Source organism: Pezoporus wallicus, unplaced genomic scaffold, assembly GCF_028554395.1.
Source record: "Pezoporus wallicus isolate ANWC-B61680 ecotype Strahan unplaced genomic scaffold, APGP_CSIRO_Pwel_v1 contig_5069, whole genome shotgun sequence".
In the NCBI taxonomy this organism is placed as follows: domain Eukaryota; kingdom Metazoa; phylum Chordata; class Aves; order Psittaciformes; family Psittacidae; genus Pezoporus; species Pezoporus wallicus.
The window spans coordinates 8337818-8365365 of record NW_026642361.1 but is presented as its reverse complement, the minus strand read 5'-3'; the positions used below and the strand labels follow the sequence as shown (position 1 = coordinate 8365365).

Here is a 27548-nt window from a genome sequence, read left to right as displayed (position 1 = left end):
ATGGCATCTTTTCAAAAGGACTGTGTGATTTTTAAAGAAAGAAGACCAAAGGATGCTAGTGTTGGATCAGCTGTTTGTTTCTGTATGTGCTGGGTGAATTCAGTTAGGGATCTGCATTGACCACATCAGAGGCCAGATTGCAACCTCCCTGAATAGTATGGACTTTGCTGAAAATTTGTTGCATATTGATCAAACTAATACTTTCCATTAATTCTCAATACTATATCCAAATTCAGACTTTCAACCTGTCAGTGATCCAGCCCCACTCATCTTCCTCCCATTATCTGATTTAATTCCTCCCATTATCTGTAATACTGAATTATCTCTGCATGTTCAGATTTGTGATTCATTCCTTCTTATGTCGATTTTCTGAGTTGTGGGCTTTTATTTGCATTGGAGTTTTCTGGTCTAGTTTTTAGCAAAGAATTCAAGTGCCCTTCAAATTTTCATTGTACAGTTACATTTGTTTTCACAGTTAAAGTGACTTTATTGCACAAACACATTGTTGGAAATAATACTCATTTAAATATTTGTATTTAAATTTAGTGGAAAACACTAGTGAAAGCAATCCTGTAATGCTTTAATTTCTCATTGGATATTCTAAGTTAAAACATGAGCATTTTGGGAAAAAAATCTGACTATTTTCACATGTTATCCACTACACAATTTATAATAGTTAAATATCACTTATGTACATGAAAACACAAGTGTGTAGGTGTGGGCATATGTTGGAGGCTACCTCAATGATCTGTTTCAAACATCCGTAAGAAAATATCCATGAAATGTTTCATACCAGCCTACAGACTGGGCATTTTTTGTCATAACCATCTGGAAACATCCATATGAGGTTTCCTAGCAGAAATCTGCTGCGTGATACAATCCTTTCTTCTAAAAGAATCCAGAAGGCAGTTTGGCGGGGATTCCCCTTGCCCATCATTCTCTTTAGAGCCATTCACAATTGTGTGACTACACAAACCAGTCATCTTTACTCACAGAAAAAGGCAAATCAGTATGCAGTTTTAGTCCTACCTGTTTCTGTTCTGCCTCCAGAACACTATGAACACACCAGAAAGTCAGGCGTACAAGCGATCCATCCACAGATGACATTTTACTTAGAACTGGACCTCTTGAGAGCAATTTGCTTGCAAAGACTATCCAGTTAGATTCAGAATTTAAAGTGAAATGAGAAATATGCAAGACATTTGCTTTTTAGTAGTTAAAAGCGAAGTGCTTCACACCCTAAGAACAAACATTTCCTTTTCATCTCCACAGGAAATAAGGCTGCCTATAGAAGTGCTACTGTGGGTCGAGTGTAGATGCACTTTATTTCAAAGTCACATATCTTCTTTTTCAAAGACCTGCACTAGCAGCTATAAAGTCCTCTGGATGGACGCCCTTTAGGCAATGCAATGATTTAATTAGATAGTAATAAATACTTAAAAGACCAAGAAATTAAGAAATTAAGATTCTCTTGCTTTTTTGAAGAGGCTAATAAGTCTCTGGCCCAAAACTGAAATAAAACAAGTTTCTAAAAAGGCAACAAATCAAACAAATGTTGGAGAAGAACAAAATGCCATCTTGAGTAGCATACTTTGAATTAACCAAAATGTAAGCACTGTGGCAGGTTGGGTTGCTAATCTTTTTTTCCTAAGGAAACGAAACTTCGGCAGTTTCTCTAGCTGTCAGTTCCTACCTCGTCAGTAACTTTTGAACAGAGTCAGCAATTTGATCCAAAGTCTCACAGGTAATTTAGCTCCTGCCACTTTCATTAAAATTGAGAACTAAGCAACAGCAAGATTGTTCTACTAACTGTGAACAGCATATATTTTAAAGTGTTTATATGAATTATTTACCAAGGAGGGGAATAGCTTTCCTAACACAGCTATTTGATTGCTGTAAAAACATATTCATTCCATCAATTACTCATGAGTTAGTTAATATCTAGGAGAGTCTATATGCCACTTATGAAGAACTCTACAAAACTTCCAAAAAAGAGTTATGAAAGGAACCTTACTCTGCCACTACAACTAATCTTATTGTTTCGTATTAATATGCACAGGGCTCTGGACTCTCTACTTCATTCTTTTTCAGCACCTCTGGTTTGCCACATCAGCCTATTCTGCTCATATATGTGCAGCGAAATTGAAGGAGAAACTGCAGCTAGGGTTGGGGTTTTTTTAATCTAGCCAGTGTGAGTAGTAGAGTATCTCATCAGTAGCAGAGCGCCAGTAGCAGGTAATACACCAAAATTTACCTGTGGTGTACAACCTCTATCTCCACATACACAGGCAAAGTATAACAGTTCTTTCAAAGCTTTGCAAAAGCACATGCACAAGTTGAATTTCAATTGCCAAGGGCTCAGAATTCAGGCACACCAACTCCGGTTTCCACTGGCACACTTGAACTGCTCTGCCTTTTCTGTAAGAGATTTTTTTCTTTTGGAAAACCAGCAATTCTGGTTCAATAGTCACTATAAAAATAACCAAATATTTTTTATATTAGTTAATATTTCTGCAAGAAGCAATTAAATATTTCAAGTAGTCATAAATCTTCTCATACCTGGGCACACATGAAAGCCTACTAAAAACCCCTATGATTTCTGACATTTCATCCTGAGTTACACTCAAAAAAGGCTGTGGAGGGTTACATTAGTTCTTCCTCTGCTTCCAAGAAAGTCTTTGCAGGAACTGTATGTCAAGGAGTTACCGATAGTAAAGTGTTCATTAGCTGAAGAAGGAATGGATTCACTTTGTTTTTCTAATCACCTCAAATCACAAGGTTATGTTTTGCTTAGGAAATCTGTAGGTCTTAGAGTAACTCCAAATGTGCTGCAGAAGTAAAGAAAATTAAACAATGAAGTAGCAAACATGCCTATATCACAGACAACAAAGTTTAGGAAAAGCAGAAGTAAAAGCAGGAGTGATAAAGAAATTTTTGTACATCACAGAAGGAACTAGTAGTCAAAATGTCTGAAAGAATATCTTGGAGGAAATAAAAAGGGCTGAGTAAAATATCATAGTAAAACACATTCTTCTGAAGTCACGTAAGGTGTCTGTTACCCAATCCCCTGGCTGGATAAAGATAAAATATAATAAAATAGTGTATATGACTGAGAAGATAAGTATTACTGGGCAAGGTATTGTGGTAAATGCTAATTCTCTGAATATGACTAGATGCTGTTACATGAGTTCGTCACCACAATTTAAGAGAGACACTCTAAAATGAGAGAAGGTTCATCCAATGACCTCCAATGTGATTAGAGGCTTGGAGACCTCTACATAAGAATAAAGGCTGAGGGAACTGGATTTGTCCAACCATAAGGCAAGTAGGTTTGGGGGTTACAGAGAAGATGGAGGTATTCTTTTCACACAGATGCATGGTGAAAGGACAAGGTGCAACAGGCTGTAGTTGCTCCAGGGGCACCAACATCACAGTAGGTTGCTCAAAGAAGTAGTGGAACCTACTTTCAAGTATTCAGCGCTGTGTTTGACAGGGCCCTAGATAACTTTATCTAAGGCCTCACTTACTTACCACAGAAGGTTGGACCAGGTATCTCCATACCTCCCTTTCAACCTGGCCTTTTCTGTGACCCTATTCTGATGAGAGCAGCCAACCCAACCACCTCCTCAAGAATAGCAGGAATATAGCAGTGCCCTGAGGGTCAGAAAGAAGGACTGATAAGGAGTGATAACTGCATCTTGAATGTCAAAAGGGTGTGAAATAACTTCCAAAATTCACACCAGATCAATCCACATAAAAGCAGAAGTAGAAAACCAGCAAAGGATACCATCATGTAAACAAGTGGAGCACAAGGAAAGAAATGAGGTTGGAATAGTTTAAGACTGGGCTGGATTATTGTATACATTGTAGACCAAAACTTAAATAGGCAATTGATCCCAGTTTTTAATACGGACAAAGATATTAAGAAGCATTGGTGAATGCAGTAGGTGAGCAAGTTCGTTTTGAAAGCTGCTGACAGAGAACACAGAAGCAAAGTCAAAATGACTGGTAGCGACAGGAATGGAAACAATCTCCTTTAAGGCAAAAACACAGGTGAGAAGGTAGAGTTAAAGGTTCTCCCATCAAGGAAATAAAATAAACAAATGGGCACATAAAAATCCAGTTGGAGAAACTAGAAATTTTAGTCGATCTATCAAATAAGTGGTAGCACTTTCAAATTAGAGAACAGCAAATGCAATTACTGTCATTAGGAAAGGGGGAAATAACAAGCAAGGCAGGAAGAGATGTTATCTTACAAGAGTGATGTGCAAGGCTTTAGAACAAATAATGAAATAATTAACCACTAAAGACAAGGAGGGCAAAGAACAAAATGCAGGCTGAGATCAATCAAAGGTAGATTGGAGTGAGAAGAACCTGATTTACTCAAGGATAGAGTTAATAAAATAGGTAGAAATGTGACTGTGTAAGTGACAGTCCAGGTGTGTGGCTTCTAGCCAGAAGAAGATAGAAAGGCACCCTTTGGAGGAGGAGAACGACCTGATGGTGCCACTGCTCATTGCAGGAACCATCAAGCCAGTGCTGTGAAGGAAATGGATGCTGTGAAGGTTAACTGGACAAGATATTTCCAGAAGATGGAGGAAGAGAATAATGCCAATGTACAGTTGTGGGTTAACCCTGTGCTATATAGATGAGTTCAAGCTAAAAATGGTCCAGACAAGTAAAGAGCTTCTGTTTTATAAAGGAAGCCTGGAGGAGTTTGACTTGTTCAGCTTCAGAAAAACAAAACCTGAGAGAAGTTGTAATTGCTACCTGAACTACATTAGAGTGAGAAAACTGCAAATTCAGTAAGTTATGTAAACTAACAGAATAAACTGATACTACATTAAATGGCTGTAAACTGTCCATGAGTAAATTTAGACCAGAAGATGGAGTGTGAGATTCTTGAATAACCTTCCCAAAAGAATAGGGAAGGGTTCATAGGTACAAAACTTCTTCAAAGCATCTCATTCCACCCCTAAGCTCAGAATCTGCTGGGTGCAACTTCTGAAAAAATATGTACACTTTCCATTTGCAATCTTAAAAGTGATTATTTGTATCAGTTGGCCTAGTGAATGGCTATCTTATTGCTAGTTCCAGGCAAGCTGGACTTCTTGATTTTAGTACTGAAAAGTAAAACATTGTTGTGCTTTTTTCTGCTTCTGTCTGACTAAGGAAACATGGTGTTTCTTAGGGAATCACTTCTGTAGATTAACTGCGATCTGGTTGTTTCTTTATCTTCGCTCTCATGGATGAGATTGAATTGATACCTTTAACGTCTTGTTTTTTCCCAGAGGGTACATTTCCTTGTAACTCTCCTTTAAATCCTTTTCAATATTCCAATATTTCAAAGAAATAGAAAGTTGAAGCAAACGCAGAAAATGAATAGTGAAACTGCATGCAGAAGTTACGTCTTTCTGCTTCCTCTCATGAGTCCTCATTCATGGACAAGCTGACTACCTATATTCATGCTTTTTTGCCATAGTACAGCATGGGCAGTTTATAATAGGTCTTTTTATAGTTGCTGAAACACATGTCTTAGAGTTTTAGTCTAGGACATACTCCTCACTACGTTGTAACCACTCAGCATATCAGCTGGCCTCTTCCCTTTCATCTATAAAACCTCCTGCAAAGATTCACTTGTTTTTATTCTATTCAGAGCAATAAGTGCCAGGATCTTATTTTCCATGGTCTGAAATCAGATTGTGCTAAACGTATCTATCAGTTGAGTGTGGTTCATATCAGCAAGGTATTTGCCTCAGTCACCCTTTGGTATCAGCAATCATATCAGAGTACAAAGTATACAAGCCCAGGTTGCTGGTCTTGGAGATGCTGATGCACTGATTCAGGTTGCAGCCCTGTACCCAATGCTGCACCCCTTCTTTGTAGCCATTTACATCCCTGCAATTTTCTCCAAACTTTGAATGCCCTTGGCTCTGCTCGAGTGGAATGGGAAATTTTTCTAAAAGCCCCTAACATTTCATAGAGTGAGAAGCCCATTCCCACACTGATGTAAAGGTTGCCCCAGAACATCAGAAATAGCCTGAAACTGAGAAGCTGTGTGGCCACCCTGCCACCACTCACATTGCAGCCCGCCTTCATGAAGGGGAGGAAGGAGAGAACAAGGGAGCCTTTCAGGAGTAGGCGTGAAGCCTGGTACCCACCCAAGAAACTCTGAATTGACAGTTGGCTGGATTGCCCTTCTCCAGTCACCACTGCTGCAGTTGTCCACCAGCTTGGGATTCACATCTGCAAGCCCTCATGAGGCATCATCGCACATGAAACACTCTTTCCCCTGCTGTGGGTAGAAAAACAGGCTGCCTTTTCCACTGACAGCCTGTGGTTTCTTACTGACAAGAAAAAAGTTTTCCTCACATCTAGGAGGCTCGATTGTAAATAGTTTTATCAAGTGACTAATTTACTGTGCCTGTGGTTTATCTCTGCAAGCTTCCTTCATCACTTGGAAAGTGCTGCTGGTTATTCCCTATTCGTTATACAGGAACAAAGAAAACGTTTATACTGACATGACAAAATTTGTCTAGGAGACGTCAGTGGGTTCTTCACTCGTGGTTAGGGACAATGAGCTGGGCTGACACAAACCACTTCTTTCTCACAGGGAGGGAGATAACAGGAAATAATCAATGATGCTTTATTAACAATGGACATGGGCTACCAAGCTTCACCTGCAACGATAAACCCACCATGGTGTATTTTGCTGTTAACCACTACTCATTGAATGTTTATGAGACGCAAGCAAATAAAAAGCCTCTGCACCATTGCTTCTTCAAGGAAGTTGTTTCCGACTCATCAGTTTGGTCGAAAGCATGGTTGCACCATGGGTACCAAAACAACTTCAACATGCAGCGCTGGGGAAAAGTGGAAGGAAAAGCGTCAACCAGTTAATGTTAAGAAGTGATGCACACTAATAACCCAGAACTCTGTTATTATGTCACATGTGTAAAGGTCTTTTAGAGGCCTTAAAGAGAAGAAAAATATGATAATTGAAAAGCTGTTTGAAAAGCAAAACTAAACCTGCCCACAGCCCAGTATCTTGGTATCTATAGTATCTACATACAACTTAGTATCAATATACAGCCTAAATCATAATCTCTGAACTTCATTCTTTTCTCTGCAGCTCTAGCTGCTGGAAGCTCCACTCCCTGCTGTCTTTAAATAGATTTTTTTATGTGCAAAATACAGCAACATGCTGAGGCTACAGATAGGAACTGAACACCCCAGACTCCTCTACTCACTCATCATCACCCTTCTTCTACAATCTCATGCCAGTTTCCTCCAGTTCCTTCTCTCTTCATATATCCTCTTCCACTAAACTATGTTAAATTTAGATCTTCTCAGGTTTTTATCTCTGACTGTTAAAAAAACAGGGAATGGCAATCAGATAGCTGTTATTACTTAAATATTTTAGCATGGCATGTTCTTCCACTGCTTTTCCAGCTGGCTAATCCAGAAAGCTGGTTTCCCCCCATCAGGAAGTGAGACATCTCTGAAAAGGGCATCATGACTTGGGGCGAGGAGGCAAGGCAACCTGAAGCCAGACACAGTCAATGTGCAAGGAAGAGGGAGATCAGCATGACCCTTTTGTGGCCCATAGAAAATAACCTCACTGTCACTCCCCATGCCATAGGGAGAGGAGGGGGAACAAGAGCAGGAGCAGGCCATTTTCTTCCCCCAGGACCTTGGACCAAATGCCCCAGCATCACTTGTGAGGGGCTTGAAATCTTGTTCATAAATGAAAAAAAAAAAAAGAGAAATGTCTGTGACATCTCATCTGTCTTAATTCTATTTCAAAATTCATTCAACCCTTTCCTCTTGTAGGACTGGACATTGACCTGCAGTTTGTCATTCATGTTGCTCAAACATTTTCTGACCAGACTGATGATCACAGTTTTCCTTTCTGTTATGGAAGCAAAGCCCCTTGTCCTTCAACTGCCCTTTTCATGGAGGGACTGATGTGGCCAACAGTAACTACAGGATTGTATTTGATTTAGCTACATCTAGACACTAAGGTGGGCTTGCCAGTGCAAATGAGGGGGCTACTGGCTATGTTCTGCATGGTTTAGTGATGGGAGAGCATCTTTGCACAGTCCCACTGCTCACGTTGTGGCTGCATCCCTTCAAAGTCAGCCTTCTCTGGCTCCTATTGGAGATTTTCAGGATCCAACTGGATAAAGCCCTGGGAAGCCTGGTCTGACCTCCTGGTGGTCCCTGCTTTCAGTAGGAGGTCAGACCTGAGCCTTCCAGAGGCCCTTGTCAGCATCATTTACCCTGTGGTCCTGTGGCTTTAAGATTATTGTTGCCTTTCAGAGCTGTAATCCCATCCATAGGACTGGGAAAACATTATCCATAATGTTTTTCAATTTAGCATTCCAACCTATTCTAGACATATGTTGCCAATATCTTTATGCCATCATAGTCTCCACCTTCACTCAATGGTATTAATTACATTTATTCCTTCTGGCAAATCTCCTCACAGACCTACCAACTGCCTTTACATTTCCAAATCTCTTTTCCACTGGAGCTAACAGAATAGGAATGCTGAGCTAATGAAAACTGAATCAAGGTAAGATCATTCTCCACATATGTTCATGGAGAGTGAATTGCGCAGTCCTCAGCAGGTCCTGTCAGTTTTCAGGGTCAGGTACCCTTGTGGCATTTGTTATTTGCATAACAAAAAAGGCTGGCTAGAGATGGGGGAAGCTGCAGGGTGACCACAGCACAGTTGTGTGAGCGCTGCTGTAACCTTACCGTTCCAGGAACAGCAGTGCCCGCTTTCTCTTTGCAGCCCTCTACCATCAAACACCCCTCAGATGCTGAGCGGGAAGATGACTCAAGCTGTACCTGGGCTCAGTGCCTAGGGGGCCTGTTTTGCAAAGCATGTCATTTATCACCAAAAGTCCACACATTTCACCTTTGGCCACATATCTTTGCATTTGAGACAATGTCTTTGCAGTGAGAAGGCTGCTGTTACAGTCTCTTAGAAACTGGCGTATGTTGTAGACATGAAGAAAGAGTAACCAAATGGCCAAATCCAACACACAGAAGCATAGACTCACGGAATGGTTTGGGTTGGAAAGGAGCTTAAGACCATCTAGTTCCATCCCCCCTGCCACGGGCAGGGACCCCTCCCACTAGACCAGGCTGCTCAAATTCCCATCAGACCTTGAGCACTGCCAGGGATGGAGCATTCACAGCTTCCTTGGACAGCCTGTTCCAGTGCCTCATCACCCTAACAGCAAAGAATTTCTTCCTTATATCTAACCTGAATTCCCCTGTGTAAGTTTGAACTCATTTCCCCTTGTCATATTGCTACAGTCCCTAATGAAGAGTACTTCTCCAGCACTCTTGTAGGCCCCCTTCAGATACTGGAAGGCTGTTATGAGGTCTCCACGCAGCCTTCTCTTCTCCAGGCTGAACAGCCCAAATTTTCTCAGCCTGACTTTGCATGGGAGGTGCTTCAGCACCCTGACCATCCTCGTTGCTCTTGAGGGATGACGCATGTTACATCATTGCCTCGATCATGCTCCTATTCCCATGTTTCAGGAAAAATTATCTTCCTCCTCATGCCCTCTAAGGGAAACTATCCCAGCATTTACTGAGGACTGCATTTTAACACCACCTCAGGGCTCCAGCTGAGATCAGGAATTTGCTGTAGATGGTTCTGGTTACGGCAGAAATGACTTATTAATGGATAGTCTCTGCTCTGAAGATTTTGCACTTCAGAGAAAAAAAGCGCTTCAGGGAAAAGAGAGAACATTGTACATAGTCTGTGATGGAAATAGTTGTCTTTGCTGACTGTTGCTGTATTATTTACATACTGCCAAAACTGCATGTGCAGCTGCCACTTTCCACTAGATCAGTGTTTTCAAGAAGTTATGAGCTAGTGACAATTCTACTACACAGCCACATATTTTTCATTCTTCCCTTTGCAGTAACAGTTGCAAAATACCCTTTTTTCCATGTAATAAGAGTCACTACTCAAAAAAGACCGAAACACTGCGATAAGACAAGCCACGCTAAGCAAGTGACAACAATTAACACTACATGGGTACCAGCTGCTTTCTGAGGATTTCTGTATACAAAGCAAAAGTAGAGTTAGCTTAGGCGAACAACTGATAGACAACTTTTCCATTTGCCAAAGGAGAATAGTACCTCAATGAAGCAACTTGCCTTCAGTCACATAGGACATCAGTAGTAAAAACAGACACTGAATTCATATCTGATCTACAACCCTAGTCTTTGACTATATGCTCGTCTTTCTTCCCCTCCCATTTTTAATTTAAATTCTAAGTTTGTGGCAATTGAATTTTAAAAAACTAAACCAAAATTAATCCAACTGCATATGTCTTGCAGTTTTCTTTCCAAAGAAGCTACTTATGAAACATACTCTTAACACTGTCTACATCCGCTGAAGAGTCAGAAGTAGAGATCAACACGAGTCTTGTTTTCTAAGAGTGACACCTAGAGTTTAATCTGAAAAATTAAAAGGGTTTGCTTTACTCATCTGGTTTTAAAAGGCAATAGGCTTTTGTTCATAGTTATTACTTTGAATTGTCAGTTAAATATATTTAATACTTATTAATTTGCTGGTTTTGTGAAGATGCAGCACAGTATTTGTTGTTAAGTGGCCTGCATACGGCATGTTTTGCTTATCACACTTTTCTGTTAAATTAAGACCTTTATTTTACAGGTGTTACATTCAGCCTTTCATTTAGGAATACTTACGTGGTTTGGAAGCTTGACTTGCATTACTGCATGAAAGGATACACCAAGCCTATATGTGTTACTGCTCCCATTTTATAAACAAGGCAAACGGAAGTCCATGACGTGGCCTAAGCTGTATGGAAAATGGAGGGAAGAACCATCAAGACCTGAGTTTTTATGCCTTAAGATAAGTTGATTTTCCTGTCAGATAGATTGAGACAATGGGGCAGAGCCTTGCTGCAACCTGACCTCAAACCCCACTGCAGGAGGCTGCCCATCCTTGCTGCAGAGCTGAGCCCCATACATGCAACATGGCAGCTGGGCTTGCACTTCCCCAATTCTCTGCCATTGGGCATCGTGCTGAACACTGGGGAAGAAGGTGTTACTTGTGACTTGAGTAATAATTAGACAAATCACTTAAATCTAGCTACATTCTGAGAGAATTAGTTATCCGATCCACTTAGGCCCCTTCCAAAGTTCATGTGTCTCTTTGTGTGTCACCTATGTACCCCTGTATCCCTTTGAAAAACAAGTGGCAGTGCTTGTTTTGTGAAATTCATTTTATCTACAGAGCTCATATCCACCTTTGTTATCTTAGCACAGCAGAAAACACAAATAATCCTCATGCAATTGTTGTAACTGCTTCTGGAATTTTTCTTTTTCAACACCGAACATCCACAAAAGGAGAAAAAGAAAAACAACAACAACAAAAAAATCAGAAATCCCACTAATGATGGGGTAGCTCAGCAAAATTTCCACAAGAAAAATCCTCGGCAACCTGAATCACCTGAAACCACTGCACATGGATCTTCCCAAGTAAGCATGAAGGTTTTTCTGTTTGCAGATGTCAGTGGCTCCCTTCTGTGGCAGTGAAGCAGCAGCCCCTTCTGCTCCTGCAGCCATGGGGGCTGCCGTGATGACTCCCCTGTTCCCAGCTATTGCTCCCTGCCTGCAGCAAGGACTGGACAGTGATGTCTTTTGAAGGCTGGTGAGAATATGTCCACAGTCTGTTTTCTATTCTACGCACCAGAGTCTGGGCAAAAAGCACTAAATCAGAAATCAAGTCTAAATCTCGCAGACAAACGGATGAGTTGTGTGAACAAATCCATGAAGGACACCATGTTAAATGAAAATTATGTGCCTGAAAAAGACCATGATGTTAAATATGCCACCTTTGCCAATTAGCCACTTTAGTTTTAATTGAAGAAAAAAAATGTATTTTGAGTTACAACCCCCTTATATTAGTTAGACAGCTGCTCTGACCCTGCAAACTGGTGTTGAACATTGACTCCACAGGATGCTGGGACTTCAACACTGTTGCTTGCCTGCAGGGTGTACATTTGAAACAATGGATTTATGCTCTCAGGGGTGAGCAAGCGAATGTACCCTCAGCCACTTACAACTCCCTTTCCTCAGGCTTCCCTGCCGTCCTGCTCACCCTGGAACAAACCCAGGGAACCCTCTGACTCCTGCTTCAGCCATGTGTGGCCAGGATGGATACTGTTCTTTTGGGCTGTGGGGTTCTGTGTCTGCCCTGCTCTGCCTCCATAGCCTCCCATTAATTAAAGCACTGGGCTGACTTTCTTTGCTTCTTCTCCTTTAATGTACTATTTTGGCAACAACTGGCTCCATGAAATCTAAAAAAGAGAATTAGGACTGGTTTTGGTCTTGTTAGGCTCCTGGGTGTCATCTTACTGTGTAAGGAGAGTGTTCCAAAACAGTGAAAAAAGGAAACCCAGTAAAATCTAAATAATCTGGAGGTGAGTCCTCAGAGCCAGGAACACTGTATTCAGACTATGTTTTATAATGTAGATTGCTCAAATAACATATAGTTGCCTGGTAAAGTACTGCATCAAAACCTGGTGTGTCCTATGCTGCAACTCCTTCCAGTAATAAAATAACGAATAATGTAACAATAACAAAACAGAACCAACAAAATAAAGAATAAATCCATTTCTCATTACTAAACATGCAAGACATTAAGCTGGCATTGGTATTCCTGTGGAATAAAGGGCATAAGGCAGCTTTCTTTGCCTAGCCTGCACTATTTACGTATTCCTCCAAATAGGTTCTGGATTGGCAGGTCCTTGTCAAATTTAAAACCACTATGTAGGATGGAATATGAGGTTTGCTGTCTCCCAGGGTAAGAAAGTATATGCAGAGGAACATTTTTGTCAGAATTCCTAGTATCCTTCACAAGGAACAGGTTTAAATTTATAGTGCCATGGTATTAGGAGCAATTTTAGCAGATGATACATTCTTCACTGCCTGGGTCCTTTTATGTTTGGTGGGTTTTTTTGTTGTTTGGTTATTTTGTTTTGTTTGTTTGTTTTCTTTTTTTTTGAGAATTATTTATTGAAGAGCTTTTATAGGACAGTCTGCTACTGAATTTTTCTTTAAAAGTATGCTCACTTTTCTCTTTTACTCCTACCATGTTCACCTGGGAAATCTATCCCCAAGGTCTGTCCCTTCATGTCAACGCCTGAAGAAGCTGGAGATCAAAAGAGGATGTGAAAATTATACAGGTGAAAACCAATACAAACTCTGCACAGGGAAGCTTTCAATCACCATTTGACTTGTTATGTGAGAAGCAACATTGGTTTATTCATGCATCATATTTTGTTTTGTTTGCACAGATGATTTCCCATTTTCAGAAGAGTAAGAAGAAATGGAATTTATCTGAGAATTGTCCATGGCAGAGACTGTTCGACATTTTCCTCCTTCAGAGTTCAAGTCAGCCCTTCTTTTCACCAGGCTGGTGGGATATACATAGTCAGAATCATGGTAACAGAAGAAAATGCTCAGCAAACAGAAACTACCACCTATGAACACTTCTTTACACGAGTTTTAGACTAAAACGTCTCCAGTGTTTATCCTAATGCATTAACAGCTTCTCTGAACTGGGTTGTTTAACGTGTGATGACTAAAGTCAACACAGGGGTATCAAGCAAGAGGCCTCTGCAAAAGATGTGTACCAGTGTCATTGCACTGACTGCTGAACTCCAGAGTACAGTGAGCACACAAAGTGCATGTTGTTATGACTGCCACAGCACCATAGTCAGTTTGTGGTATATCCCAGGAGAATTCACCATTGTACTTTAACAGAAAACTGTCCTACATTTCAACAGGTAACTAATAAAATTATTTGACAAGATTTGGTAGAATACAAAGCTACGAAGTCAGTGGTATGACACATCATTGCTTGTGCGTTTGTGCTGAGACACTTATGTCTTCATTCCACTTGTTCTTCATATTAAACTTAAGTATAAAGAAGTTGTCCTGTGCTCTCACTGAAGATGAGCCTTTGAATCTGCCTGAGATAATTTGTTACATAAAACACCAATGCTTACAAATAGCGTATTGTCATCAGAAGCTGCTTTTGCTGAGATTTGCTGAATGCTTTGGCAGGTTCCCAAAACGATGGCATCCTTCTTTATTGATGAAGTAAAGGGTACTAATGAGTAACTTCCACGTGGCAATTTAATATTGCTTTTCTTTGGCTTTTTGCTACAAGTGGCCAGTGCTGAAGCAGTGTGTTGCAAAGCTATGGAAGAAGCTGGAAGCAACCACACTGCATGTCTCTGAGGCAGCAGAAAGGAAAATTCACACACAGCTTGTGGGCAGGGAGAGGTGAGGTAGGGTTGTAAGGAACTGCTGGAGTATGGGCTGGCAGGTTACAAGCTGGATTCACTCATAGCTTCAGGCTTTCTTCCCTCCAGGATGCTAGGCAGCGATTTGCAAGTTTAAAGAGGAGATGATGCTCTTCTCTCTCCTCAACTCTCAACAGTCACTAACAACTCACCTGGATGAAGATCAACAGCCCACTAGCAGTAGTGGTGCCCCTTTCAAGAGTTCTGGAGTGGGAATAACTAGATTACCTCCCACTGCTCTAGCTACCCACCTGTGCAAGAACACCAGAGAGTTTCTGAGTGGTCCCCGATAGGATAAAAATGATGGGATAATAGCCTGTTCAGGGAGCACAGGTAGCTGAACCCTGCCAGAGACCAACCACTACCACTGGGCTGCAGAAGGCCACAATGCAGAGGTGGAACTGGCTGAGGTTCTTCTGTCTCAGCACACCAATGTATCCAAAGCCCCTGCCATATAACACTATGAGATCTGAAATCCTGCAGAATCTCAACCCTGTGGAAGTACAAACATACAGATTGGGAATATTTTCACCACCTAGACAGTTTCTACTGCTAAATCTTTAAAAACATGGGAAAACAAGAACTCTATCTTCATTCTGTGCTATATGAAAGATATTTTTGGAAACCACTGCCATCATTCAAGTAACAACTCCCCATAAATCCCTCTCAAACCATTTTGCAATCCTAGTCAAACCAATCCATTCATTGTGTTTTCTGCACTGAGTAATCTCATGCAGAGCCTATGATATCTGAAGAACATGAATGAGTCATAGACCAAAGTTGACATTAATTGGAATATATTTATCAAGGATCAATTATTACCTTAAATTAGTAATATAATGATAAACAGTATATAATTGTAAATAGTAAGAACAGTAAATAATTTTCTTATTTACATGTAGAACAGCTTGTGTATCCTCTGTGTATACTGTTACATAGCTATAACAAAAAATGTTATATAGCTAAACTGTTTTATAGCTATAGCAAAAAAATTGGACATATATCTTAGGGGAGGGATTTTCAGAAGTGGTCCTCATTGCTTTAAAATGTGCCACACAGGGTAGCACAAGGCATGGCTAGATCGTGTCCACTGCACGTGGGACATTGTGTCTGCGCATGGAATCTAGCAGATTTCAAGTTATGCTCATGCAATGTGTCCAGGGGCTGCCTGTAAAGCAGGTGGGAGGCAGGCAGGACAAGAAGTACATCAGCATGCTGTAACTGCTCCAGAGGATGCTCTTCTACTGCAGGACAGGTTCAGCTCATATGCCAGACGAGCCATGAAAGCTCTTGAAAATTGTTCTTTACACCACCGTGTTACAGAGGATCTCTTTCAGTGGGATGCAGTCACTGGTAGGCCTGTTGTACCTCCAGCTCTTGGTTGATTTTCAGGCATTTTGGGTAAGGATCTGTCCTTAGCACAGAAGCAGCATGTTCTCTGTCACTTCCTCATTCTTCATATGATGGTTTGTATGTATTCCTGAATCCAGGGAAGGAGAATATCCAGCTCATGGATGGCCTTGTAGATTCCCTTCTCTCCAAGCTATCAAGAAGAAAAGGTATCAGAAAAGAAACCTCCCACAGCCCCTGAACAGTGTAGCTGGGAGCCAGTGCCTCCTGCTCTTACCTTAAGAAATGCTTTCCTTAAGTTTTTGACTGCAGAAGTTAACCTTGCGGATGGAGCACATGGAAGCTGAAGGGGTGAAAAGAAACCGAAAGAGCTTATTGCAGCGAGGACACTGATACATAGTAATGAGGAAGATTTCAACCCACAGTGTGGCACCACAGGACTACTGGTAAAATGTGTGAACTCAGCATCGTTTTAGCATCTCCTGCTACTACAAATGTGTTATTTTACCTATGTGCTGTTGAGTTCACAGCACAGAAAATTGTAATATGCGCACCACTCATGAAGATGCTCTTGTTAAACACTTCCTATTTATCTCAGGGATCTTTTCATCAGTTGCAGTTACAGCTTTTGCACAGTGCTTCCTAGCTCTAAGATTTAAAGGTTCTTTAACTTTGAACCTTCAGAGAAGGCAAAGTTAAGGGCCAAAGACCTTTGTAAAGCACAGATGGCAATTTCTCACATTTCTGTAAACCTTTCAAATACATTTATAAAGTTATTTTATGCTTCTCCCTATTTTCCTCCCCATTCCTACAGTGTCTGGCTAATTCCAGGCTATTCCTGCACCTTTTTTGTCAAGCTAAGTTTTCCATTAAGGTCCCTGGGAGTTTTGCTAGCCAGACCTTACCCAGCCTGCAGGCATCCCACCCAAATAAGTCAACAACGCCTTATTACTGGCAAATTCTGGTGTCCATCTACTTCTGCTGTGGTATCAGAAACGCATGACTGTGTTATCACTGTAGGATTTGGGGTGGACACTGGTTTTAGGAAACTAAGAGTCAATCAGTTCGTCCTGTAGGACCCAGAGGCTGCACCCTGGGTTTAACCCAGTTGGCCAGGACATAGTTGACAGTGTCAGTGGGTCGGTGCTCCATTCCAGGGGGCTGCAGGAGAGCAAATGCTGAGGGAGCAGCCAGTAGGTAGTGCTCAGGGGCTGCCCTGTACCCACCCCACACTTGGCACCCCAGGGTGTCACGCTGGGTTCAGCCCATTTCCTCATCACCCAGCTCTGGCAGACCAATGCTGGCCAGCCAAAACTATTCCAGTTGGTTTTCTCTGGAGCTGCCAGACTGAGCCCTCTGAGCTACGCATCTTGCTGATTCCCAGCTCTCCAGACTGTCCAAGGGGGAGAATCATTCTTTAAGGGAAAAAAATGTAAAAATCTGATGCTTTCCAATCTACGAGCAAGGTGTTTGAAAAGAAAAAATGCAAAGGTCCTCAACTCATATGAAAAGACATGTCTCTGCTAAAATAGACGGTTAGTCCTTCCCTCTACCTGGCACAGAGTACTTTTAAAAAGTGCACAAACATTTTCAAGTTACCTTTTGAGCTTCTTAAAGTCACCTCACGGGAAAAAAAAAGTGTAAATAAAAGGAACCCTTATTTGTAAACCTTTTAAAGTCTTCTAACTAGGGCAGTTCTTTCTGATTTGGGGCTTTTTGTTGTTGTTAAGATCGGCTTGTATGATGCATATTTTCACAGAAATCATTCGGTAACAGAACTGACTTTAAATGACTATGCTAGCTTGAGTGGTAATACACATTACAAACTCTGATCTTCCTGCATAAAGAACAAGTAAACAAATGAGCAAGCAAGCAAGCCAGCTTGCGAGCAATTCTGCAATCTCTGCTCAAGGTCTACAAGCTCTGACTACAATAATAAAGCAACGATTAAAAATCCTGCAGTTAATCTATTGCCTTTATGTATTCTACTCAAATGCAAGAAGAAACTTCCATAATCTGCTACTGATGCAGGAACAGTTCAACCTCAGAAGCAACTTCATATTGTTCTTGGCAATGTTGCCATCTAGGGCACACAAGCAAGTAAATAGGTCAGTGGTGCTGCCGGCAGATGCCCCAGTGTCCAAGGAAAAAGTCTGTTCCCTTTGCCATGCAGTCATACTCTAAACCAAAAAAACCTGATTTCCCTGCAGAATTTAGAGATTTAGAGATTTTAGATGCTATGTATTTCTGAAAAACAGGACTTGCACTCCTAAATCATTGGAAAATACTCAAGTTTCCTTGTTTAGACAAAAGCAAGAACTAGCAGGGTGAGAACCATAACAATAATATGTTACAAAGTCTTTGGAAGTGGTCTGGGGACAGATATTGTTAAGATTTTTAAATAGGGTGCATGCCTCTAGTTGGCTGAATTAGAGCATGAGTTTACAAAAGGATATAGGGTGGGTATGTATGTAAAGGTATCACTGTTTCCCTCAATTGTATAAAGAACTTTATCCTTGAAAGGTAACAATTCATTACATAAGTATGTTGCCATGGTGGAAATCCCTTCTGATAATAACTTCTAACTCGGCTAGACACAAAAATTAAAGGGCTTATGCAGATGGGTGAATGAGTATGCTAATTTATAGAGGAATAATATGATGGAGAAATCCCAAACTTGGTATTAGAAAAGGATCCATTATTTTCACTCTGTTCACAGTTTTTATTATTCTTTCACATGGTTTTGTACTGTTGGCTTTGTAAAGAATACAAATTCTTTAAGAAAAGTTAGTTTCCAGAAATTAAATGTGTCCTAAAAAATCATGGAAAGCCATTGTTTCTCAAAGATCTACTGGTTTTCTACTACAAGAGGAAGTCTTTTCTCTACTACCAGTATTTTTTAAGGTCCAGAAAAGGATATCATTATGTTTAGACTTGTGTTGAGTAAAACATTGTCACTAATTATGAAAAAGAATGCAGGAGCTCTGAAAATTCTGCAGCATTTTGTCTATACACAGCACAGAAACAAATGTATTATGAAGTTATACAGGAAACTCCAGTCACTGGTGGTATTTCAGAATAGCTGATATTTTGAATTCAGTCTCAGTTGACAGCCTGAACTCCTCAGTGTGTCCTGGCACTTGCATAGGGTGTAATTGCTTTTCTGGACAAGAATGAAATCTCTGTAAAATATATGATAGCATACAGTATCTGAAATTTTGGCACATTGTGATGGATGCTGTGAATAATGATAGTAAATTGCAACTATTTATCATGGTTTCAAATTCAGAACCTGAAAACTGGTTGAGTTTTCTACCACTGAGATTTGAATCTTTTTACATTATACAAATATTCCAGTTGTGTTTTGATCTACAACTGCCAAGAGCCCTCTGAAGCTGCTTATTTTTGCATTGCAAATATTTGTGTGCATGTAGAACTGATTTCTTTCTTTCATGCTACCACACATGTAGTATATGCATGTGTATAGTAGTATATACACATGTAGTGTATATGTAGACAATATGTGTAGTATACACACACCATACAGTTTTAATTCACTACCATTTCATTGACTTCTCATCCTGCACCTACTTTTTAAGGATTACTGTAGACATTTGCTTAGATATACATCGCTATATTCAACCTTAAGTCAAGCTCCATTTTTTGAGACACTGTGACTTGTGAGGACTGCAAGTGTAGGGGAGAAAAGAAAATTGCCCTAGGAGATAAAGTTTTAAGGCACACTCTGTGGTTATTCATCTATCCTTAAGAACAAGATGAAAAATGACACAAGTGTTGGTATTGTCTTAGTATACTAGGTGTCTATAATATGCAAGTACGCATATTTGTACAGGCAAAAGTGTGCTCTAACTATTGTCCTGTTATAATTTACAGGGTGGGGTGATGCAATGGTGTTGGTGAAGTGCCTCTTCTCTGAGTCACCTGGATCCACTCTAGGGACATTTTGCCAGTGGGCAGCATCACTCCCTGACAACCTGCTGCAGCTGCAGGCATAGTCAACACATGGGAACTGCTCCAATGTGCTTCATAATTGCAGCCACTGCTTGCTTATGAGACACCACCAGCTCTGTCAAAATTCAGTATGAAGGAGCAGATATGACATGTGAGTAAGGATTACACACATCCAGTGGGTATGCTGTTGAAGACGGAAAGCATAACCAGTGTTACACCACAGAAACATGAAGAGCCACAGTTCTTGTGATTACCCTGTCTCTTTGTAGCTTTGGTGCTGAGAGGGCAGCACAAGGCAACAGCAGCAGCAGGGAAGTGGCTTGTCTCCATGGTATCTCCACCACATTGCCTGCTCCCTGCAAGCTCACTCTATGAGGAAATGAGCGGTGTTAAACTTCCCCAGCCCCAGTAGGAAGTTTTGTCCTCTGTGATCTGAGGCACACCATGACTCTGGATCACCCTCTGTTATCTGCTGAAAAGCTGTGATGGAACCCTTTTCTAGCCTTTCATCTGGATAAAGTTAGTTTGGTTCTCAGGAACATACTCACACAGGCATTCATGTTCACTTGCAAGACTTGGAAGGCACTAATAATGTACAACTTGTCACTTCCTACTCCAAGATGATTGAAAACATTTTTCACATAGAAGGAGAGGAGCTGATTTCGAACACTGCAGTTTGTCTGAAAACAAAGGAGGTAAAGAGTTGCCAAATTAAAATCTCACAAGTCCACTTTGGCCTAAAACTTCAGCCTTGTGAAATTATGCATGTTTAGAAAGGGTAAGATCAATAAAAAATATTTTTACAAATTTTGGTATCCCATTGGACTGCTTCTTTTCATTTTAAAGAGCTCAGTGTACCCCTGTGGTTTCTGAAGGAAAGGCAAGGAGAATGCTGGCAAACCAAAGGAGTACTGGTAAGACCAGCCATGAACAGGAGTGTCAGGAACAAATCTAGGTAACAAAGAATAAATGGAAGATGAATTGGGGAATTAAGCCACACTGTCTTGGCCAAATTGTAGGAGTCATTGTTCCATTTCTCTGTGTCAGTGCCCCATACCATTTGAGATGCTGTAGGGTATTCCACCCATCCCCAACTACTGCTCCAGAAGAGATCAGTCATCCTGTATATCCCATGTCGTATCTGCCTGTTCTGTGGGATCTCTTAGATACCCAAAGGCATTTCAAACAGCTGTATGCCTATTTTTAGGCAATGGAACCAAGCATCAGCTGAGAAATTCCCACTAGGAGGATAATACAGATGCAGATTAACCCACCCAAATGCAGGTGTCCATGTGGAAGTCCCACAGGCAAGCAAGGAGCCTTCACTTCCAACATAATCAATGAGAGGCAGGGGAATTCAAAGGCCAGTAGGTCTCTACTAAAGGCTAAACTGGCTTACGTGGTCCTGCTGACTAGATCTCTGTGTTCAGGAAGCTAAAATATCTCACACACTTGTAGTCAATTACAAATAGGCACAGCAAGTTTAGTTTCTCATTCCCATGCTAGGTAACTCTGATATCCCTCTTCCTGTCTACGCGCAGAGGTGAAAGCCCAAAGCAGCTCCTTGGGTGTCCTAACTTCTCTGCAGCAGCCCTGAGCTATCTGTGGTACTACACACCCACAGCAGAAGGTGCCTGTGCTGCCAGGATGGTAGCTGTGGCCGTGGCCCTCATGTGAATAGGCTGATACCTGAAAGCATTGCTGAGGAGGATCACACAAATCCAGGTACTCACAGGAGGAGCAAGTGGTACCACAGGCACACCCCTACCCACACAGCAAACACCCTTACCCCAGGTTGCCTTGGAAAGCCCCCCCGGCAACCACCTAGAGAGAAGTGTCTTCAGGCCGTCTTTCCAAATCCACCTCTTTCTCCTCATACCATGCTCAAGTCTCCCTTTCTGTCACAGAGGAATATCCCTTTCTACAGAGTAGAGGTAACACTCTAAGTGGAGGACTTCATTAAACATATGGCTTTCATAAATATAATGTCCTTCCCAATTAAACACAAGTGGTTTTTGTGTTGGCTGTCATTCCTTTTGATCACACATTCCTATCTCTACTGACCAAAAGAAAATCAAAGTAAGAAAATGGAAAACCAGTAGTATAAGTCTTACCATAAACAGCATTTTTGTTGTCTTTTTAAGCAGTCTCGTGTTCTTGATCAGATCCTTCTGTAAAATATAATGTGCTAATATTAACCTAAGCAGAAGAAGAGAGAGAGAGTTTTAAGTCTGGTTTGTACAAAACTTAGTAGCAATCATCATCATCATCATCTTATTCAGACGTAGGATGAGGACTCAGCAAATCTGTGTTCCAATTCCAACCTAGCTGCAAACTTCTTCCATGTCAGACTTCTTGGCAAGTTCATTCCACCTCTCTATGCATCTTCTTTTTCCTCATCTTTACAAAAGGGCTAGCGGCATTACCCTGTCTCTCAGGACTGTAGAGATCATTCAGCTTATTAAAGTTTCCAGGTACTCAGTAATGAGGCTTGTAAAGAAGCATCCTTAAATAAAATAAACTTTTCAACTAGTGGAATCAACTTACAGGAACAGATGATTTTAAACTAGTTGCCTTGATATACAGGTTCTCTGTCACTTGGGAGAGGAGTCCTTTTCGGCAGGTATGCTTCACTGTTGGTGACTTTTTGCTTTCCACAGTGAAAAGACAAAGCAGAACTAAAAAATGCCCAGATCTGAAAATAGAATATACTTTCATCTTCGCTCCCAAATCTTCATGCCTCTACACTCACAGCAGAGTATGTGATACAGCAATACTGGTTAGATGACAGAGGTTAACCTAATTCTGTTAACCCTCAAAGCGGCTTCTGTGCTGAGATGCTCACGTAGATAACCTATTGCTCGTGTGCTGGCTGATCAGTGTTGTTACTGTGCTTTTTTATACATCTTGCTCCACTTTCAACAAATTTGACCACAATCATCTGTGACGTTTTTCTAAACGATACCTCCATATTTACTGGCAGCAGGGTCAAGGTTTCCAAGAAAGAACTTTCCTCTCATGTGAGAAGTCTTCTTTCATTTAAGCGGTGGTCAGGTGAGGAAAAAGAGGTTGAGCTCATTAGTTTGGTTTTGTAACAAAGTATATCAAATGTCTGAATTTGTTGTGTTTTTTTTTTTAATTTTTCCACAAAACTTATGGCAGCACTTTTCTGAAAGGTGATGGCCTGGAGAGAAAAAAGTCTTTTTACCCTAAGAACATTAGAAATCTTACCTCTATGTTATCTGTATGGAAGTTGGACCACACTGCCTTTAAATCTTTAATGTCCAGTCTTTGAAAAGAGTTTTGTTCCAGGAGCCCAGCAGATAGTAGCAAAGTGTTTGTTGCCTATTTTATCTCTGTATTAGGCTTTTGCCAGGGCAGAATTTGCCTGGTAGAAGCAGCAGCCTGCTTAGTCTAAAAGTGAGAGCTGCACGGAGGGCTTTGTTCAAGGGCCAGAGCATGCTTGGCGATCAAGTTGCTTTAGGAGCCCACTGAGAGCCACAGGAACTGGGAAATAATGTGCATAACCACCATCAAGGTAATAAAAGTGAGCCAGCACTGAGAGGAAGGGTGAGACAAGCTGGACAATAAAGTCACTCCAGCCTTAATCCCACTGAACATTTACACAAACATGTGTGCAGCCTCCAGGCCAAGATGGAATCACATCCAGCTTCAAGGTTCCGTCCTGTAACAGGTCTGGGAGTATTTTAACACAGAACCATCCATACATCATATGGAGCATTAAGTGCTGATGGGGCCGAAGGACAAAAAGGACCAAAATATGGAGAAGAGTTTAGACTTCTGGAAAGTGGAGATGATAGACTTGAGGCCTTATGTGCATTAAGGTCTCATTTGAACTGTGGTCTGCACTTAAACTTTCTAAACGCTGTCAGGCTTCCCAGAGAAGGTGAATGAAACCTCAGCATACAAGGTATGTGGACAGCAGTTTAGCCACTTAAACTTAGTTTGTTCTTAGAGGAAGATCTCAGGCAATAGCAAGAGTAGAGTCAGAATGCAAAACTGCCTTGGGTTCCCCAAGATGTGGTACTCCCTGGTCAACAGTTTTTCTCTAAATGGAGTAAATGGGTCATGTAGCCAGTCTGTAACAGCTTTTCACAAGAAAATCAATAATTTTCAACATCTCTGAAACCTCTGACCTTGTTGAAAAACCCTTGAGCCCATAAGTTTCATTTTGTCTGTCCTGTGAGCTCTTATCATCATGCTCAGAGGGCTGCAGCAGTGACACTTGCACGGGCCACTAGACACCTCTGCATGTGAATCAGCAAACATCTTACTGAATTAGCTAACTTTTCAACTGAGTAATATAAAAGGATACAGATGGATGCAGATGCATCGTGACCATATCTTAAAAAGCTAAAAATGAAAGGACATAGGGCTTTCCTATCTTTACTGTCGTAGAAGGATGGTAGGTACCATTGAATATCTGATCCTGTAAAATCAGTTACACTTCCACCTTTTTTGATATGCTGTCTTAACTACTGGTCATACGATAGTCAATATTCTTTAAGTTCCTCATTTGTCACTTGTTCAGAACAAAGATGGTCTTTTTTAGGGGGGTGTCACATAGTGCTTTGTACACTGGATTTTAGTGTCACTTTGGCACTCATATAGCTATTGTATAAATAATATAGAATACAAACAAGCTGGTATTGCTCAGTATTTTAAAGTTATATGAAGCACAGGAAATAACAAATCTGGGGAGGCTCCAGCTCTTTTAGCCATGAAGACAGAAAAGATCTTCCAAGTTTGGTATGGCAGTGGACCTGATATATCCAGAGCTTGTCTGGGGACAACAGTGAAACACACCACCAAGCATGTTGACTTCCAGACCTAGGCTGGGAATCATGGGAGTTCAAGGAGACTGGCCTGAAGGAAATGAGCTCTCTACATGTGGAAACTTTCAGATGTACTGAATCGATGAATACTTAAGAAACAATACAATACTGATAACGCATCCAAAGTTCATGTATTACATTAATAAAAAATGTGTAAAGTTTATTATAATGAGAATGTATGAGAAATAAAATAACTAAGAAGAAAGAATAAGAAAAATTAAGAGAGTAGCCACCTTATTAAAGAAAATATTGCCTTATTTGCCCTGGCTGGGGACTAACCTTCGAAGACGGTTTTGTGTTGACCTGTGCTACACGTGACTGCATGACACTACCAGCCTGAAAGAGATCCTTTCTTCACCTTCTAATTGTGAACCATGGAATTGTCTTGATCTATACGAGTTCAGTAGCTATTATGAATTTTAGATTCTTTTGATCTGTGTCAATACATCTACTACTGCTGCAAAGTTCCGTTAGTCTGTTTAAAGTAACAATCATATCTACTCATTGTTTTGCAGCTTAATTGGCTTCCCGATCTCCATCCATAAAAAGCTTTGTCTAGTTTCTTACTTCTGAATCTTCTCACCTTTCACATTTCTGTTTATTTTATTTCCTGTTAGTATAACTAGAACTAAATTAGTCGTGTACTTCCTATAAATGTTACTCATATTTGCTTAGCTGATGCTAATGTTACGCTGTCTTTTAAGACTATACCATTTCTTTTGTTCCTTTATCCATTAATTAACTTTGGTTTTCTGAAAAATAATAGATCTGCACAAAGAGCAGCAGCATTTGTGTTCAGAAATGTGATTCAATGAGTAACAATGAAGCCTATTGAGATTTTCCAAAACATGAGGGTAACAATACTGCTGTAGGACATAAAAAAAAAATGAGATAACTGCTGCCTCTGTTGGAGAGAGAAGTTTGGAACAGAGCAGCTCCTATCCTCCAAAACTGATTTTGCAGTTTTCTAAACACAGTTGTAATGAACATAAGCATGTAGGTAAGCGCAAAATACCCACCAGTCTTTAAACACTGTTTCGTATAATCTTCTGTTATTATTTAGGAACTTTTGGAGCTGCTATAGATTTTGTATAATTACTGAACAATTGCAAACCAATTTTTCAGATGCAGGTACCTAAATTACCCATGCAAACTGAGCACATAGGCACCCAAGAATTCACTGCCACCAGTTTCAGCAAGAGTTGACAGAAAGCTCCTGCTTAAATATTGTACATACACTGCTCTGGTTAGGGAAAAAAAACCTACGTAGCTGAAATTGGGATAGTGTAAAGAAAGCTAAAAACATTGGACACCTAGGATTGGATGTCAGTTTGGTGCCTTTCTCATCCCTAAACACAAAATCACTACACTTGTTCCCATGACACATCTACACTACACAGTGCCTCTTTAGGTACTCCTCAACTGCCTTGGCTGAGCATCAACAAAAGATGAGTGAGATTGGAAGAGACTCCCGGAGATCATCTTGTCCAACCCGCCTGCTCAAGGAGGGCCACCTAGAGCCAGTTGTCTGGGGTTGTGCCCAGTCAGGTTTTGAATATCTCCAAAGATGGGACTCTTAACCTCTCCAAAACACCAATCTTTGGTCATTCTCACAGAATTTGAAAAATCATGGCAGTCAGGTGAAGTTCCCAAAGACTGGAAAAAGGGAAATATAACCCCCATTTTCAAGAAGGGGAAAATGGATGACCCCAGGAACTACAGACCAGTCAGTCTCACCTCTATGCCCAGTAAAATCTTGGAGCAGATTCTCCTGGAAGGCATGCTAAGGCACATGAAAAACAACAAGGTGCTTGGTGACAGCCAGCATGGCTTCACTAAGGGGAAATCCTGCCTGACCAATTTGGTGGCCTTCTATGATGGGGCTACGGAACCGATGGACAGGGGTAGAGCAGTTGATGTCATCTACCTGGACTTGTGTAAAGTGTTCAACACTGTCCCACACGACATCCTTGTCTCTAAATGGGAGAGACATCAATTTGATGGATGGACCACTCGGTGGATAAAGAACTGGCTGGATGGCCGCACGCCATCAATGTTGTGGTCAATGGCTCAATGTCTGGCTGGAGACCAGTAACGAGTGGTGTCCCTCAGGGATCAGTACTGGGACAGGTCTTGTTCAACATCTTTGCCGCTGACATGGACAGTGGGATTGAGTGCGCCCTCAGCAAGTTTGCTGATGACACCAAGCTGTGTGGTTCGGTTGATACGCTGGAGGGAAGGAATGGCATCCAGAGGGACCTCGACACGTTTGTGAGGTGGGCTGATGCCAACCTCATGAAGTTTAACCATGCCAAGTGCAAGGTCCTACACCTGGGTTGGAGCAATCCCAGGCACAGCTACAGGTTGGGCAGAGAAGAGATTCAGAGCAGCCCTGCGGAGAAGGACTTGGGGGTGTTGGTCAATGAGAAAATGAACATGAGCCAGCTTCAGTGTGCACTCACAGCCCAGAAAGCCAAATATATCCCGGGCTGCATCAAAAGGAGCGTGACCAGCAGGTCGCAGGAGATGATCCTGCCCCTCTACTCTGCTCTTGTAAGACCTCACCTGGAGTACTGTGTGCAGTTCTGATGTCCTCAGCATAAAAAGAACATGGAACTGTTGGAACAAGTCCAGAGGAGGGCCACGAGGATGATCAGGGGACTGGAGCACCTCCTGTATGAAGATAGGCTGAGAAAGTTGGGGCTGTTCAGGCTGGAGAAGAGAAGGCTGCATGGAGACCTCATAGCAGCCTTCCACTATCTGAAGGGGGCCTATAGGGATGCTGGAGAGGGACTCTTCATTAGGGATTGTAGTGACAGGACAAGGGGTAACATGTTAAAACTTAAACAGCGGAAGTTCAGATTGAACATAAGGAACAAGTTCTTTCCTGTAAGGGTGGTGAGGCACTGGAATGGGTTGCCCAAGGAGGTTGTGAATGCTCCATCCCTGGCAGTGTTCACGGCCAGGCTGGACAGAGCCTTGGGTGATATGGTTTAGTGTG

The 27548-nt window shown here is 41.3% G+C and overlaps 1 protein-coding gene across 1 annotated transcript; it reads right to left on the bottom strand.

Moving 5' to 3' along the window:
- Nucleotides 1–15369: 15369 nt before the first annotated feature.
- IL26 (interleukin 26) lies at nt 15370–22409 on the bottom strand. Its single transcript, XM_057429542.1, has 5 exons — nt 22239–22409; nt 21806–21862; nt 20240–20371; nt 15997–16062; nt 15370–15912 (listed from the first exon to the last, which is right to left on the bottom strand). The coding sequence occupies exons 1-5, from the start codon at nt 22407–22409 to the stop codon at nt 15826–15828; spliced, it is 513 nt and encodes a 170-aa protein (XP_057285525.1). The 3' UTR covers nt 15370–15825.
- Between the last annotated feature and the right edge of the window lie 5139 nt (nt 22410–27548).

Coding starts and splice junctions, on each gene's coding strand:
- IL26 (XM_057429542.1), bottom strand. CDS start 22,409: ATGAAAGTATATTCTATTTTCAGATCTGGGCATTTTTTAGTTCTGCTT. Junction 21,863..22,238: donor GTTTAAAATCATCTGTTCCT/GTAAGTTGATTC, acceptor TATATTTTACAG/AAGGATCTGATCAAGAACAC. Junction 16,063..20,239: donor AAGTGAACATGAATGCCTGT/GTGAGTATGTTC, acceptor TCACCCCTTCAG/CTTCCATGTGCTCCATCCGC.